General features: G+C 47.5%; 1 protein-coding gene across 1 annotated transcript; it reads left to right on the top strand.

Annotated features, from left to right (window-relative positions):
- The first annotated feature begins 4,173 nt into the window (after positions 1-4,173).
- On the top strand, positions 4,174-12,753 carry PGAP3 (post-GPI attachment to proteins phospholipase 3). Its single transcript, XM_078860352.1, has 8 exons — positions 4,174-5,313; positions 6,203-6,300; positions 6,627-6,779; positions 7,932-7,994; positions 8,401-8,462; positions 9,042-9,178; positions 10,887-11,091; positions 12,117-12,753. Exons 1-8 carry the CDS (start codon positions 5,142-5,144, stop codon positions 12,175-12,177), a joined length of 951 nt encoding a protein of 316 aa, XP_078716478.1. The 5' UTR covers positions 4,174-5,141; the 3' UTR covers positions 12,178-12,753.
- Positions 12,754-17,478: the final 4,725 nt, after the last annotated feature.

The raw sequence follows: 17,478 nt of genomic DNA, 5'->3' as shown, positions 1-17,478 counted from the left end.
GAAAAACATACGATTGCCGCAAATAGACATGTCTAGCAAGACACATATCTTGAGATCGCTGGTTACATTCCACCTCCTGGCACTGCATTTGAAACGATGGGAAAGTGTACTCAATGCCCCGGCATTATCTACGCAGTTGTACAAATGGGTACACTGTCGATCGGATCGGCAGGTAGTGGGATAAAGTGTGGGTATGCCCACCTGCTCCAAGATCCGAGTATCGTGGAAGAGTATACGAGGTTAGCCCATACAGCTCCCTCTCGTGGAATCGCTTCCAGCAGTAGCGTCAGTGTAGCACCTGCGAACTGTAGGGCATTTATATGTCCAGTTCAGTGGCTGCACATTATTTTAGAATGAGTTTTTCAAGTGAACTCGGGGATTGACATGGATATAACGATGGACGTGAAGACTTCTCCAGGGTAGATTCCCTTTTTAAATCCTTTATATTAAGTGCACTTGCGTGCTTGCTTACGACCGTGCAAATCTTTCGGTCGTTTTTTTAACCCACTTCCCGTGATCCAATCGAGCTGACATTTTGCACACAGACTCGTTGTGCGTGACAATTTATTTTCGTGAAAATGTTTTTCCATAACTTTACACTTTTTAGGAAAAAAATAATAATATTTAATTACCAATTGCTTAATGGTGGCAGGCAATCATCTGACCCATAGGTGGCAGCCATCTCAAGCCAGAGGACGAAAGGACTCTAGCTGCCACGCATATAAAGGATTTATAGTGAAAAACTTTGTTTTACGGGTTAATTTTTTTATTCTCCAACTCGAAATCTGCACAGAGAATGCCACGCTCAGCTCTGAGCCCACGTGTCACACAGCACATGTCTCGACGCCAAAGCTCCCCCCGATACCCGCTTCACCATCGCCCCTGGTGGCCAGAGTTAACACAAAGTTACATTCCACCAAAATTCGACTTGTCCATATTAGTCCCCTATTTACCTCTTATGCACTGTAAAGATAAAATTTTAACAGTATTAACCAATAATAACATCCTTCACGATGTTAACTCTCATAGCAATAACTCAACATTATAACCACCTCGGTGAACTTTAAATTGTTGAGCATGAACGATCGATTGTAATCATGTACTGTTATTGACTCATGAATTATGAATATAAACACCAGAGGTGTGGACTCGAGTCATGTGACTTGGACTCGAGTCAGACTCGAGTCATGAATTTGATGACTTGCGACTCGACTTGGACTTGCATAACAATGACTTTGTCCCACCTATGAGATGTGGACTCGAGTCATGTGACTTGGACTCGAGTCAGACTCGAGTCATGAATTTGATGACTTGCGACTCGACTTGGACTTGCATAACAATGACTTTGTCCCACCTCTGATAAACACATCCAAATAAACGATTCAAAACTCGTTTATGGGTCTGGTCACAGCTACTCATAAGGTATTTAATACAGTTACTGTGTCAATGTGAAACACTATGTCTTTACTGTCAAAAATTTCAGCATCTATTATTTATTTACTAGGGGTTTAATAATAGGGGTTTCCCCCTTTTTTCTGGCAACAAAACTGAAACCTTTTTACGAGGATTCATGTCTGCATTAACCACAATACTTGCAGTCAAAATGCAAACAAAAAACACTGATAGGTTTTTATGTTGCCAGAAAAAAAGGGAAAACCCCTATTATATTTTGGTACTGGCAAAGGAGGTCTAATGATGTAGTTACTCGGGGTTGTTCGGGGGTGCCTGTGGTGCCCCTCACCACCATTTACGGCCTTCGGCCAGGAAAGTCACAAACAAAATTGCACACGAATGACGCATTCACGCAAGCACCCGATGCTCCGTTTAGAAGTTTTAAAATGAAACATTTTTGAATTGTATTATGTTTTGAATTAGATAATTGTATTTCTTCATTAAAAGCTTATACCATTTTACATCTGGAAGACTTCATTGAAAAGGACGTTTCGTGTGAATTTTCTCTCGTCGTTAAGTAGATGGCCTTGCTGGGGGTTCGGTTCGATGCGGACTTTCACCTGTTTGGGATTGCGGGGTCGAGATAAGGCGACACAGAGCTGCTGGCCGTGCGAGAAGACCGCCGTCTGCAGATCGATTCCAATGTAATCGAACGTCTGTCCCTGCGCCTCCGTCGTTCATGCAGGGGGTGCGTAGGTTTGCAGCGCCCCCTGCATGAAAACAGAAAGTGCAGCGTTCATCACAGATAGATAAAGTTGTGCGCTTATATAAGAGTAGATCAAAAACTTTAATTGGAGCATTGTACTGTTGACCATACTCACAAACGAGTCTTGAGAATAATCTAAGCTCCGCAGCTATTTTACTCTGAATTCTGAAATGTACATAACACATTCCTGCGGAGGGAGCTGGTAGGAACGTTGGGTTGCTCGGTCAATGGCCAGAGTCATAAAGGGAGTTTCCACCAGAGGTGTGGACTCGAGTCATGTGACTTGGACTCGAGTCAGACTCGAGTCATGAATTTGATGACTTGCGACTCGACTTGGACTTGCATAACAATGACTTTGTCCCACCTATGAGATGTGGACTCGAGTCATGTGACTTGGACTCGAGTCAGACTCGAGTCATGAATTTGATGACTTGCGACTCGACTTGGACTTGCATAACAATGACTTTGTCCCACCTCTGGTTTCCACGTATTGCCAACAGAAATCTACCCATCAACCAAGACCTCAAACGTACCACACATCACCCTTCTGGCATCGTACTCTCACCATCCACGACTCTCACCCAGATCAGATGAAGTACCATCAATAAACACCTCATTCGAGACCCAAACATTACCATCGCACCTCCTGGCTTTCACATGCCACCTCGAAGACCACCGGTGTAATCCTCTACCGCATTAGAACATCAAAAGGCCGATGCGCACATCTCCTAAGACACATTTTGGTGCGATTGTAGCATTACAAACCGAGGTATGGGCCATAAAGTAAACTACGGTAGTCTGTGAACCTTCTACGGAGGAAAATTAATGGTAGGAACCCACTGGTTCCACCAGCCCACAGGGGATTATTGTGTCCGTCCGTCGTGCAGGGAGGAGTTGGGTGGGGAGGGGCTGGTGGGGAGGGTGGGGAGGGGCTGAGTGGGGAGGGTGGGGCTAGGTGGGGGGTGGGAGGGGTGGGGCTGGGTGGGGAGGGGCTGGTCAACCCCGTGGTGCCCTTATAAAACTCAACGTTTAACCTACTCACGCCGCCTTGTGCCCGCCCTCACAGTCGGGCATATGTGCGGAATACACCACGCCGCCGTTGACCCTGGCCATTGACCGAGCAACCCAACGTTCCTACCAGCTCCCTCCACAGGAATGTGTTTGTCTCTTGATCGATCCTTAAATGAAAACCACATTCGCCACTAAGTGGTGGTGACGTCACCACGGAACCTGTGCCAGGCCAGGTGCACTTTGAGGCTATCACATGAAGTGTGGAAGGCTCGCTGGCAGGGGGTCACGGGGACAAGACCCAGATAAGCATAACAGTAGGTATGGACCTGAAAACTCAATTTATCTGTACAAGAAAACGGGTAAACCGTATGCGTTGACAGGTGTAGCAGGTGCTATGGGTTGACTGACTGAGATGATTGGCAGATGCACCAGCTGTGCCCCCTACTGTGCCAACTTGCTGTAGTTTATCCGCCCGGCGCTCTCCGCGCGTTGTTGTGAGAGTTGCTCCACTTGCCCTCCGTTGTTGAAATTGAAAAGAAACATCCCACGTGGGCCCTCTTTAACACGGAAGCGAAACAAGCCACGCGAGAGAAAGAGGCGTGGGAATATGGCGCGACGCAAGATCCGAGGTGGATCTCGTAGTTGTGGATCTCGGAGCCTGGATTCACCGTCCCTTGTACATGGTGAGTACGGAAGCGGAAGCGTTTGGCCGGCTCCGGATTCCACTTTGAAAATCCGATCCAGGTTGCGTTGCGCGCATAGGAACACGTGTGTTGAGCAAGACGCGCTGCAACACGGCATGGAGTCCACAATTGAATTCGGAGCCGGCAAGAAGATGCCACTTGGAACGTGTAAAGTGACAATTAGTCAATTATAACAAATGTACGGGGATATATGATTAAATCAATAAAAACGCGGTATAATTATTTTTAAATCGCAACTGTTATAACAGCGGGCGATGGTAACCCGTGCGATTATTTAATTTACGCTCCGCTCCGGAGTTTGAATCCTACAACAACCGCGCTGGGCCGAGAGTGGCGCTAGCCGAGGCCCCTTTAACTTCTCGTTCACGGATCCGGTGGCTTTCGCAGATTCCCGACTGTTCGGGCAGCTGGCGAACGACCGCGGATAATCGGGAACTTCTCTTGGGGGGAGCTTCCTTCCGCTCTCGTCCACCGCTCAGGGATTTTATCCACCCACATTGACTCCACTGGAACCTGTGCTCGCCATGCTCACCCTGCCCACTTAGCGATGACAACCGACTGCATCGTCACCGCGATTGAGGACTCGTTCACTGATTGTGTGACGTCTGCGGAGCTGCTGGAGACTTACGCCCGACCGCTGCTGGTAGTCGGGGTGGTGGGGGTTGACCCCCTCTTCTCGGAGTTGACCCCCGGCCCCACACGTGGTTGACCCGACTAAGGGTTGACTGCTTCCCGGAGCTGACCCTGCTGGAGTTGACCCCCCCCCCCCTCTCGGAGTTGACTGTCTTCTTGGAGTTGACACCTGCCAAGGTTGACCTCTCTCGTTGGAGTGGACCCTCTTGTGTAGTTGACCTAGTCACGCTTGACACCTTTAGGGGTTAACACCGCTTATGGTTGACCCTTTGTTGAAGTTGACCCATCGGGGTTGACCCCTCTCAGGTTGTGACCCTGTCTTGGAGTTGACCCCCATCATCAAGTCTGACCACTCAGAGTTGACTAATCTCTTGAGTTGACCCCTTCTTGAAGTTGACCTGTATCAGGGTTCAACCCGTCTTGGAGTTGACCCCCATAATCAAGTCTGACCACTCAGGGTTGACTAATCTCTTGAGTTGATCCCTTCTTCAAGTTGACCTGTATCAGGGTTCAACCCGTCTTGGAGTTGACCCCCATCATCATCAAGTCTGACCACTCAGGATTGACTCATCGCTTGCGTGGGCCCCCTCCTTGGAGTTGACCCCCATCATCAGGATTGACCTCCTCCTGGAGCCATGCGCCACCACCTCCGTGCCGTGTGTTTGTGCGCGGTGGCCCTGGCTCTGTGTGTGGCCGTGACCCAGGCGTCGCTCGGAGACCGGCAGCCCCACTATGCGCAGTGCGTGAAGCGGTGCGCGCGGGGGAACTGCACGGGCCACGTGAGACCCTTCTACATGCCCTACACAGGTGACAGCTGCCCAGAGTAGTACCGGTAACCGAATGGAGAGAGGATAAACACGGCTATCGGTTTTGCCGCACGTATATACATATGGACAACGAGTCGTATGAACAACCACCAACACCCTCGGACATAAAAACAAAAAATTGGCGGTGGTGTACAAACATAAATACAAGGTGTCGAAAGAGTTGTTTTGGTGTTTTGAGTGGCAACGATTCTGGAAACTCACGCGTAGCAAATGCGTGGGGAAGTTGTCACTTTGGAAGTCACAAACGATGTAACAATGATCGGTGAAAAGTGTGCTTCAGATTTTACCGGCAGCAGGCCATTTAATGAGTTGTACATGTGGGTGAGTGACTCATTTTCCACTGTTGAATGGTGCTGAAACTGTCGTAATATTTTACATCGTGTCACGTCGTACCCGACTTAATGTAGTACTGCACATGCATTTATGTTAAAAAAAGTTAACACAGCATAGTTAATGTGTAATCTATATCATCACCAGTCTTGATCCGTCTGCTGGATGAAGGCCTCCCCAACCTGTTGCTGCCGTTCCTCGTGCTCTTGCGATCTAACAATCCATTAGTTCTGGCACGTGTGCAGATCTCATTCCTCCATTCCCTATGGGGGAATGCCCTCTTGGGCATATTTCCTCCTTTGGCTTTGATTCCAACGTAAGTCTTCATCCCATCTAGCGATGTAACATTTGCAAGCTCCCTTAGTTTTTTTGTACCAGCCATTATAACAACCGATGGAAATGTATTTCTACAGGTTACTGATCGAACTTAATTAAAAAGGCTGCAAAGTTGGGCTTTGTATATTCACATCTCATCATTAGATAATTTGAATGGTGGATTATATGGCTGGTTTGTTTTGTTATTCTGTCTTTTCTGGCAGGCTGGCTGTGTGAGGATGAGTGCAGATACACGTGCATGTGGGACACTGTTGCATTATTTCTCAAAGAAGGTCGCAGTATCCCACAGTTCCACGGAAAGGCAAGTTGAACTAATATTTCCGCGAGAAGCCACTGACGTAACCCTGAATATGAGATTTGGTGGCAATTCTTGCGTTTTTATGATAAAGTAATTGCAGCATCAGTTTCATGTCATTGTCAGTTTTATCACAACCCTTATTATTTTTCACTCGGAAATGTGATTCAGAAATTCTAAACACTTGGCTAATGAGTGTATAACAAGCAGTGCCAGTAGACGAATCATTAAGGCAGTCAAGATGTGTTGTGTACGTGGCTCACAGGTCAGAGTTTCGTGACAGCTTGATTTCACATTAACGACTGTGCCTGTGTCTTTGTCTATTCCCTTAGTGGCCGTTTGTTCGGCTATTGTGTATTCAGGAGCCCCTGTCTGCATTGGCTTCACTGCTCAATGGGCTCTCGTATTACGCAGCAATGGTTATGTACCGCAAAAAAATACCGTCCACGGCACCCATCTATCAAACGGTCATCGCTTTTTCTCTGGTGAGCCCTTTTGGTCTTGAAATGTGTATGAACGTGCAGATCTTCGTGTTGGTCAAATTCGTGTTCATAATCGATTGGTGCATTTTTGTTTGTTATTTCTTTTGAAATCAATTCTTGGTTTCAAAATTCATGGAATCAATAATCGAATGCAGTAAAATGTTTAGTAACGATAGAAGCGAATAGGACCTGAGAATTCTAGATTTGAAGCTTTCATGACTGCAAGGATTCATACTCTTAGGTTTAATTGATTTATTTTCATTTATTATTATTTTATTTCTATTATTATTTTTATTTTTTATTTTTTACCTACGTGACTTTACCGAAAAAACCTAAGAGTATAGGACCTGAGAATGTTCAAACTGAACGGCGAGTAATTGGTCAGTGGCAGCCTTCATTAGGCACCAGAGGCCAGGCTCATCAGTCATTGGGTGGTTCGTTTCAGCAGACGCAAATACACACACACACGGGGCTGGATTTAACCTTTTTTTGGAATACATTTTGAAATACGTGGCAAACCGTTAATTGCTTTTCATCGTTTTATAGCACATGATTATTGATAATGCAAAAAAAGTTGACGTAACAACCTGAGGTCAAATATACACATAAGACCCTGGGGTGGAAACATTTGTAGTAAATGTCTGTTTAATTTAAAACACGTTCCTTCGGAGTGGGCAGGTAGGAACTTGGTTAGACAGCGCATTCGTGCGATCTGTGTCACGCGGCGCAAGCTGCGTGACACAAATCGAGGGCGTGGCTATGCACGACAGACAGACAGACAAGCTGCGTGACACAAATCGAGGGCGTGGCTATGCACGACAGACAGACAGACAAATAATCCCTGGTGGGCAGTGTGGAACTGTTGTTCCTACCTGTATTACATTTTCAGTAGCATAGTAAGTACCAGGTAATTATTTTTGCATTCTACCTGGGGTTGGTTAAACCTGAAAGGTCCTATAAGTGAATTGTGGCAGTCACTTTACTTGACTAGTTGTTCATAAAAACGTGATGAATAGAGTCACTTATTTCTGCGCATTGCATCTCGTAGGCTATACATCATTTGCAAATGCTCGGTGACCCATGGAATAAATGTCATTGAATTTTGTTAAATTAATGTGATTTCAAAAATTACAACTACGATGTGTCTTGTCTCAGATTGGAATGAACACTTGGCTTTGGTCAACAGTGTTTCACTGCAAAGATACACCTTGGACCGAGGTCAGTCTCTCTCTTCCTTAGCAAGGAACTTGTGTTTTACACTTTTATATGGTGAGCAGTGGAACATACAGCTAAATAATTTGGAATGGACAAATAGTTTTCAAACCAAGGGTACTATGTCAGAACTAAGTTCCCTACAGGTTTTTTTTCATTTATAATTAACCACCTGTGACAGAGTTTGTATCCATTGCATTTGATAGCGTGTTCAAGTCATTCATTCTTACATTTGTGAAAATTAAGAGTACCTTTGACGTACAACAGCCGTCTAAACAGCGGGGGGAGAAGGAAACTGTCCCTTTGGCTCCTGCTTGGGTGCACCTTTTGAATTTGAGTGACCACATTGTGGAAATATCTACAATTTACCCAAAAAATTGCATTAACCTGAATGTGTAAACTTCATTTCTAGAAAATGGATTACTTCTCTGCAACTTCACTCATCCTTTATTCCATCTACTTCTGCTGTATAAGGTCAGCTTGTCTTTTGCTCACTGAAATATGAATTATTAATCGGATCTCACCTTCCTGTATGGATTGCATTATTTTAAATGAATGCCTTGACATTCCAATTTATTTGCATTAAACCTCTAGCAATAAGACGTCCATGCTAAGTAGCTTGGTTGGCTTGGGCTTTTGCAACAGCAATGAAATGAGGTCCCCTATGATCCGTTGCTATCTCCTCTCACCTCGCGTCTCTGCATGCCGATGGCATGCATCGCACACCCGCGCATCTCCAACGATATAGGCCATGGCGTCTTGGTGTCATGTGAATGCACCCACCAATTACAGCTCACCCAACTGCACAACTTGACATTGCCACTCCTCCCGAGTTCCAATAATCATCCGCCCTGGGCAGAGGTTTACAATGCCTACGCCTAAAGCCGGCATTGCCAGAGTTCCCGACCAGCGCTCATCCCTTGCGTTCCCTCCTCCTTGTGGCGAGGAAAGCACGGGCCTCTCCAGCCCCTGGGCCCCCGAGCAATTGCGCCACCCTGCACGCTTGATGGCTCTGCCAGTGGGCTGCCGCCGACACTGTAGTCTGCTTTGCAGGACGGTGGGACAGCGGCATCCGGGTGCGGCGTCTGTCTTCGGAGCAGTCCTCGTGTCGTTCTTCGCCTACCACGTCTGGTACATGGGCTTCGTCCGCTTCGACTACGGCTACAACATCATCGCCAATGCTACCATAGGTGCCCCGTCGGTTTCTACACTGCCGCTAGCCAACGCCACTTGTGTTTCTGTAGTAGGAATAGACATGCGTTTGATTTATTTATTCATAAACATGTACAACCCTTTCGTCGTTCTCCTGCTGGAGGAGAACCTCTACGTGCCTGTCTGGCTCATATTTGACCATACTTCACCACGCATGTCAGTATTGGTTAGTGAAGGCGAGGATATTGGAACAGAGTACAACAATGGATTTTGTCGCACTGCCCTCTGCTGACAGTTTTGCATCACAGCAGCCTCCAACACCTGTAGAATATGCATGGTGATGGTTGCCCATTCAACCGCTATCCAGGACCAAACGCTGCTTAGCTTCCGCGATGTGATGAGATCCGGCACATTGCGGAGGATTTGGTCATAGGCAATTCAATATTGATATTCAATATCAATTATTGATGCTTTTCTAAACTTTGAGATGTGCAGGAAGACAGGCAAGCGCTCGGGATCAATGACAACTTCATGGTTCCGAACACTCTTTGCCAGTATGCTGTTAGAGTTTAGGGAGGGTACACTCAATCTGCTGTCTTGATTGAGGGCTGGACTTTTGTGCTCAATCTGAGTGCTTTAGTTTCGGCAACAGTTGGTGGAAGTTATAACAAATCCTACCAGCAAAACAAAACCAAACGAAAGCAGTTAACTGCTGCATGTATGCTTTGTTTACTGCGAGCGCAGGTCTGGTGACCCCGCTGTGGTAACGGTGCGTGTGCGCGATGGTCTGGTGAACCTGCTGTGGTGGTTTGGTCTGCGTGCGCGTTCATTGTGCGGTCACATACATACAGGTCTCGTGAAAATAAAATAATAATAAAAATAAAACATAATAAAATAATTCTCACGACGTTTCGGCCACAACGCAAGCAGCCGTCCTCAGGTGAAGACCAGGTCTGTCGCTGTCTCCCCGACAGACCTGGTCTTCACCTGAGGACGGCTGCTTGCGTTGTGGCCGAAACGTCGTGAGAATTATTTAATTATGTTTTATTTTTTATTATTAAATTTTTTCCCTTCTACGTGACTTTACCGAAAGAACTAAGAAGATGAATCCCTGCAGTCACGAAAGCTTTAAATCGAAATTTAGGTCTCGTGAACCTTCTGTGGTGTTTGGGTTGATGCGTGTACACGAAGGTTTTAGTGACCTTGCTGTGGCGGTTTGGTGTGCGTGCGTCTCCATTGTGCGGTCACGTACACGCAGGTCTCGTGAACCTACTCGGTTGGTTTGGTGTGCATGCGTTGTGCGGTCAAATAACACACAGGTCTGGTGAACCTGCTCTGTTGGTTTGGTGTGCATGCGTTGTGCGGTCAAATAACACACAGGTCTGGTGAACCTGCTGTGGTGGTTTGGTGTGCATGCGTTGTGCGGTCAAATAACACACAGGTCTGGTGAACCTGCTCTGTTGGTTTGGTGTGCATGCGTTGTGCGGTCAAATAACACACAGGTCTGGTGAACCTGCTGTGGTGGTTTGGTGTGCATGCGTTGTGCGGTCAAATAACACACAGGTCTGGTGAACCTGCTGTGGTGGTTTGGTGTGCATGCGTTGTGCGGTCAAATAACACACAGGTCTGGTGAACCTGCTCTGTTGGTTTGGTGTGCATGCGTTGTGCGGTCAAATAACACACAGGTCTGGTGAACCTGCTGTGGTGGTTTGGTGTGCATGCGTTGTGCGGTCAAATAACACACAGGTCTGGTGAACCTGCTGTGGTGGTTGGGCTGGTGCTTGCGAGGCCACCGTGAGCGGCCATACGTGTGGCGCTGCGCCGCCGTCGTGCTCTGCCTGCACGGCCTGGCGCTGCTTGAGCTGCTCGACTTCCCACCGCTGCTCTGGACCTTGGACGCGCACGCGCTGTGGCACATCGGCACCATCCCCCTGCCCTTGGTCTTCTACAGGTCAGCTGGGCTTGTCACCCCAACACTTAAGAGTCCCTCTTCACCTTGGAGCATTGCAGTGCGTGTCCTCAAAATAACGTGGAAGCATATCCCACGTCCCGCATACAAACAGGGACTTTTGAGGGACCCCTGAAGATAAAATTACAAGCTGTAAATATAGTCAATCAGACTTTCATGAAAATAATGGGGTTTTGTTAAGAACGTGGATATACTGGACACCCCTTGTCTGAAATGGTCTGATATTTTGAATATACTGTATTCGCGTTGTGCAAGCTGAGAGCCCCAAGGTGTAAACAAATATCCCTAATATTTGGTCCTCTGGAGCAAATGTTTGTAACCCCAGAGGAAAAAAATATTTGTTCCTATCAGTGACCATTGGTTGAGATTAGGGTTTGAGTGTGCACAGTTCCACTGCGCTTGGCCCCACCATAAAGTTACAGTCAACCGCACCATTGCAGCACCCTTAGTCACAACTATTTATTCAGACCTTCATCCACTGCTGGATGATGGTCTCCCCATGCCAAATCGATCTTGGGGGTTGTTTGACCAATACTTGACCACAATGGTCAATGTGGGTTGGTGAACAGGGCGGCAGTGCAGGATTGCTTCAGATATCACTCGTCATTGACATTAGCCAATGTCGGGGCTCTAACCAAGAGTTGTGAGGCAGCCCAGCCTGGATACAGCTGCAAGTCACCCCAGCTCTGACCCTTTTAAGCTATTTTGAAGATTAAGCCATACCTCCGATTAGCATGGTTGGCTACGTACGGTTCGAAAGAAGTTCAACATACATACAGAGCCAACCACTGTTCCATTTAATAGTGTCTTCGCACACTGTATCGGGCTTTTGCATTTATTTCTCAAGGGCTTTGCAACTGGATCTTGTGACAACATTTAACAGTTGTTATTTTAAGTTACATTGTCTGGAAAATAATTTGTCTTGTGTCTTTGAAGTGTGTTTGCGCTGCCCTTGTCTGCAATGCCTTGTCATGCCAAGCTATTCACATGACTTTTTCATTTTTCAGGTTTCTTATCGAGGACAGTTTGTATCTTCTGAAGGAACAAGAGCTCAAGAAGATCTATTGATGGGTGGAGAAAAGAGAATAGGCTGCTTTATCTACTCTTAGCCGTGCCAAATAGCACACACTAAGATATCTTTGTGTGTTTTTTTTCCTTCTGAAATTGCCACGTTATTGGGTAAGGAACTGACGAGTGTCATGCTGGTGTTTACGATCAAACTATCCGGGGTGAATCACAGAATTTTGTCTTAAACACTGTAGCCTTTAAGCCACTGTTTTCAAAGGCAGTTGTTGTGCTCTTATGGAGAGTTTCTCTAGCTTTGTGTTAAGGACAACACTTGTACTTTTATATATGCCAATGCAGCACTGATTACGTCGGCTCTGTAAGTTTTGATAAATTCTTCATTCATGGGACATGTTAAGGAATCTCACAAAAATACAGATTCCTATTGATGTGGTGTATTTTGTAAGCTGTTTCAATGTGCCTCTATGATTCGGGGTGTCTTATGAGCAGTGTGATGTGTTTATAACTTTTATATTGACTTGTATTTTTTGAGGCCTTTACTGCTTTGAATTATAAGGTGACTGAGGTGTACACATTTGTGGAGTTGTAGTAAAAAATGAGGAGCTATTAAGGCACATACACACTCTCGTCTGTCTAATTTGTTCCTTTAGTATGCATCAGCTATTATTTATCCACTGCTGGATGAAGCCCCCCCCCCCCATGTAACCATCAAGTTCCTTTCATTCCACAAGCCATCTCCTGCACTTGAACCGATTTAAGTCACTGCTCCAAGGTGGTCATCATCTCGGGTGTTTGCCGTCACCATTCTTGTCCATCGGTCATCATCCCTTCAAGCAACATATCTAGCCTAAGCCCACAATGGTCGACAAAATAATTAGTTTTTTTATCCATGTGTTCCACTTTCAATATAATTCACTACATGCATCGCTTCATACTTCTTTGCTTATTTTCAGCTTTTCAATTTTTTTGTCAGAGTCCATGTTTTCGATCCATATATCAATTATTTCCCTAGAGAGACATTTCTTTGCTGTGCCTTTCAGTTGTGCCCCTGTAACAATTATTTCCTTGGTTCACCAAGGGGCTTCCTCATGCCATGGCATCAAACAGATTATTTTACCATACTTCACGCTGACCGGTGCAGATTGGTTAATGGTGGGAAGCATCGGGCAAAGAAGCACAAGACAAGGTTCTGACCTGCCTCTACTGGACATCTGTTTAAAAGATATTCATAGCTCATCGGATTCCTGCAGGATAAATACAGATTCTGATTCTGAACATGGGATTTTTCTGCGATGTTCTCTGCTGCCCACAAAGTAACCCGGTGGCCGCCTATAACAAGCTGGCGTGCATGGAAGTAAACCCATTCAAGCACTATCCAGGCTCAACTTTGCTTAGCTTCCGAGATCTAGTGAGGTTGGGTACATTCCAGTTGATTTTGATCACTAGTGAAAGAATGTGTCTAAATCACTACTGGACTTTCTCTAGGTGGCATCGGTGGAATACAGTAAACAATATATAGCGAAAAAGGCGCATACTCTCGTCTGTGTAATTTGTCATAGAGGCTATTATTATTTATCCGCTGCTGGATGAAGGCCTGCCCATGTCACCATCAAGTTCATTTCTCATCATAACGTTCCTCGATGGTGCAATCCAAATAACGAGAGTGGCAGCACGTATTTATGTATGGCACTGTATACATACCTGCATATATTGGCAAAAGTAACATGTAGCTTTAGCCCAATTCCATGGGAGGATGATCGCTTAGTTAACTGATGGTAAAATACTAAACGCTTTATTTCTAAAAGAGTTCAGTAGGAATATGCAAATCAAGCTGTGGGTGTAATTTGTTTGGGAGGGTGGTGGGCGCATACGTTGTCGGGTCCTAATTAAAACAATTTATTATTTATGTTTGGTGTAAGGGCCTGACTCATCTAAATTAGCGGCAACGTATAGCTTTGTATTATTTTGCCAGTATTTAGATGTCAAATTACATCAAATATATGCAGATTTTAGAATATCAAGTCATCTTTAATTCAACACCCATGAAGCCCTACAGATACAAACTATCGTAGGCCGGAGTTCAAAGGGTGAACAAAACAATCTTTGCACACCTCATGTTGGGGGCGGGGGGGGGTCCAATTAAAAACATTTTTTTCCCTCCATCATAAACAAGGGCTCACTTATATTTGAGCCGAATTTCAGATGGTTAGCCCTTCTAGATTATCGTGAGAATTGTAGACGTCATCCAAAATGTGCATGTATGATGTGTGCTCTAAAGGCACTAAAGGTGATATGATGTGTTTTGTTGTTATTGTATAACACGGGACGCAGGCGTGCGAGAGCACGGCCACTACTGAATGTTGGATCAAATCTTGGGGTCACGCAAGGGACAAGGGACCACGCCGAGACAAAGGAACGAAAAGGGGGGGGGGGTACGATGGAGATGGGGGGGGACCTCCAAAGATAGAGATTGGAAATAACGAGGAGAGAGGTTATATCAAGAGGTGTGGGACGAAGGCCAGGAGCTCTCCAGGGAAGAAAAGGCTGACGTCAACAACAAGTGTTCGTGTTGGCGTTAAACGGAATAATGATGAGAGTTCCGTTGCCAGGACGGCTCGTGTGGACAAGGCCGTTTTCTCAGCTTCATTCAGATTGGGTTAATTTTGAATATCGTGCAATCGGGTACGTGAGCCCAATTGGCACGGGATCAGGGGAAGATTGCACGAACATATTTATAAGTTGAGAAATTTGCTGTTTATGTTAAGCGAGGCGAGGGGTGGGGGTGCTGAACGGTACTTTATCATTGGGTGCTAAACCCCTTTTTCTGAGTTTCATTTGATTTGTGTTAGTTTCATATTTGTACCTCACATTGCATTTCTCAGACTTCTCTGTCTCAGGAATGTAGGGCAATAAATTAATGTTATATAAATGGTAATTAGACCCAGGAACAAGCATCCTCACAATTCAACAGCGTTTCCCGGCAATTATCAGTTTAGGGGGCATCCATTTAGTGAGTACGCATGGAGGGGGGGTTAACCCAAATGCGTACGCTTGCGTATGGGGGGCTCTACTTACAATGTACGTACGCATAGGGAACGGGGGGGGGGGGGGGGGTGAAGCCTAGATAATTGTCTAAATTGGCCTTCAAATGAGCCACAGTTCAGTTTCTTCAGCTGTCAGACAAGTACTACCGGGAGAAGTGGGACTGTGGGAGAGGTGTCACTTGTATGCCACCGTACCCCTGACTGCAGCTATCACGCAGCTCAGCAGTGAGTTTGACAGAGTGTGGCGGCCTGCCCCATGGATCACACATCCTGCAATCTGGCCTCAAAGCAGACTGCCGCTGGCTCAAGGTTTTAGCTGTCAAACGACACCAGCGCGCATTCACACGACTGAGTCTTCTGACAGTGAGCACAATCAAAAGCTGGATGATGATGATGATCACGACAGCGACGCTGTGGATCTTGAGACGGCGGCCCAGCAGACTGCAGCTAACGCTGTTGTGCTTCAGCCTGACATTGCGTGTGTTGGCGAAACCCCTATAATGCGTCACCTGTTCGACTGGGTTCAGCCGGCGTTTGAACCTAGCTGACACCAGACAAACCTTTTAAAGGTGTAGTGACGACAGGGACGGTCGAGCTTGAGGCAACACCCGTTTATTAACAGTAAGCACTCCCAGGCTAGCTGCCACCCGTCCTCTCAAGGAGACTTGTGGGGGTCGCTAGCCCCCGAGATCCCTCTCTCGATAATGCCAACGGCCGGGCTAACATCATCAATCGCCCCCCCGCTGCTAAGCGAACCGCTGCTAGGTTCCTCCCCCATGGTGTGGGAGCCGTCGCCCGAGGATTCCCCTCCACCGCGGGTCCGCGTAGCAGGCATGGTTAATTACGTACGCGCACACCCACACACAGCTCCACACGCGATACCCACTCTTGCGCCGCTCTGCGCCGCGCTGGCCGCGCACGTTACGATCGCGCACCTGGGGGACGCCGATTACGCACGCCGAGAGCTTACGCAAGTAACGAGCACACGTAAGCGGGGCACACGCCGACACAACGACTCAAGTTGCCGCCGCCGTGCGCGCGAGACAAACCGTACAACAATGCGCAGCCGATTACGCGCTCGAGCCGCGGGGTTGGGGGTCAGGGGCCCACCACCGCGCCGCACTTTACGCAAGTAACGAGCACACGCAAGCTCGCACAAAGCTAACAGCTTCACTGCGCACCGCGGTTTCGCACACGCGAGCGGGGCGCACGCCGACACGACGACTCGTCTCCTCCCGCACTCGCGCGTGCACGTCAACACAAGTATCGTACAAGGACGATTCTCCTCTCACACGGCTGCGTAGGCACGCCAACACACAAAAGTGCTCTCCCCGGGCGTTAACACACGCACCTCCGTACCCGCACAATCGTACAGAGACCACGGCCTTTACGCATACAACGACCACACACCCGCGAATGCAGTGCACGCTAATACCACGTTCAAAAACACCCAACAACACGGTTTTGTTACTACGCTCGAGATTTTATTAGCCCTTGTTAACCCACCGAGCCACCCGTGTGTGTGTGCGGGCCAGCAAGGCGCTTTTAACCCACTCTCTGGTGGCGTGCAGCCCTATTCTATGCTGCGCTCTCTGTTAAACCACTTTCCTACTCGTCCTTACCCCGAACTAACCCTCTCCTACGGATCCTACTCTCCGCTCTGAGGTGTTGTAAGGCGCGTAATACGATACCGTCTGTAGTTCTTGGTGACCTTGCGGCGCTCAGATCGTCCTGCAGACAATCTAGCGGCTCGCCCGATGACTCCCTCGTCGCTGACTCCGTGTCAAAACTTCAGAAGAAGAGAGTTCCCTACTGCCCCTGCGTTTTCTTTTAAACTATTCACATCAAAGGCTAGGCGCCCCCGTCCCGACCGCCTTGGTCTCTCGACCAATCCTGAGCCTAGGATTTCCCGCTCTTTTGCGATCCCGCCGGCCTTTCACCTTTCGACCAATCAGTCGCCCCGGGTCCTGATCCCAGCTATCTGCCCTGCTGACCCGTGTTTGTGTTTGTATGCGTTTCTAACTGCGGGGCTCTCTGAGCTCGCCGTGGTCGTGCGATCTCAAATCCGCCCACGGCGCCGCAGTGTTACTTGGCCTGGGAAGGGTCCTGTCCAATTCCCTGGCCCTGAGAAACCGTGGGGTAATCCCCCGAGGGGGCCCTCGGGTGAAAACTCAGGGTAGGTGACCCGACCACGAGGCCCTACGTGGGTGCGGGTGCGTGCTTATGTGGGGGGGGTGATGGGGGGCAGTGCGGTGGTGGAAGCCGGGCGGCTCCCTGGCTCGGCAGAGCGGCCCCGTCG

This window comes from Lampetra fluviatilis, chromosome 10 (assembly GCF_964198595.1).
Source record: "Lampetra fluviatilis chromosome 10, kcLamFluv1.1, whole genome shotgun sequence".
In the NCBI taxonomy this organism is placed as follows: domain Eukaryota; kingdom Metazoa; phylum Chordata; class Hyperoartia; order Petromyzontiformes; family Petromyzontidae; genus Lampetra; species Lampetra fluviatilis.
Note: the sequence above shows the minus strand (reverse complement) of the source record. Positions and strands in the feature narration are given on the sequence as shown.

Coding starts and splice junctions, on each gene's coding strand:
- PGAP3 (XM_078860352.1), top strand. CDS start 5,142: ATGCGCCACCACCTCCGTGCCGTGTGTTTGTGCGCGGTGGCCCTGGCT. Junction 6,780..7,931: donor CGGTCATCGCTTTTTCTCTG/GTGAGCCCTTTT, acceptor GTCTTGTCTCAG/ATTGGAATGAACACTTGGCT. Junction 9,179..10,886: donor CATCGCCAATGCTACCATAG/GTGCCCCGTCGG, acceptor AATAACACACAG/GTCTGGTGAACCTGCTGTGG.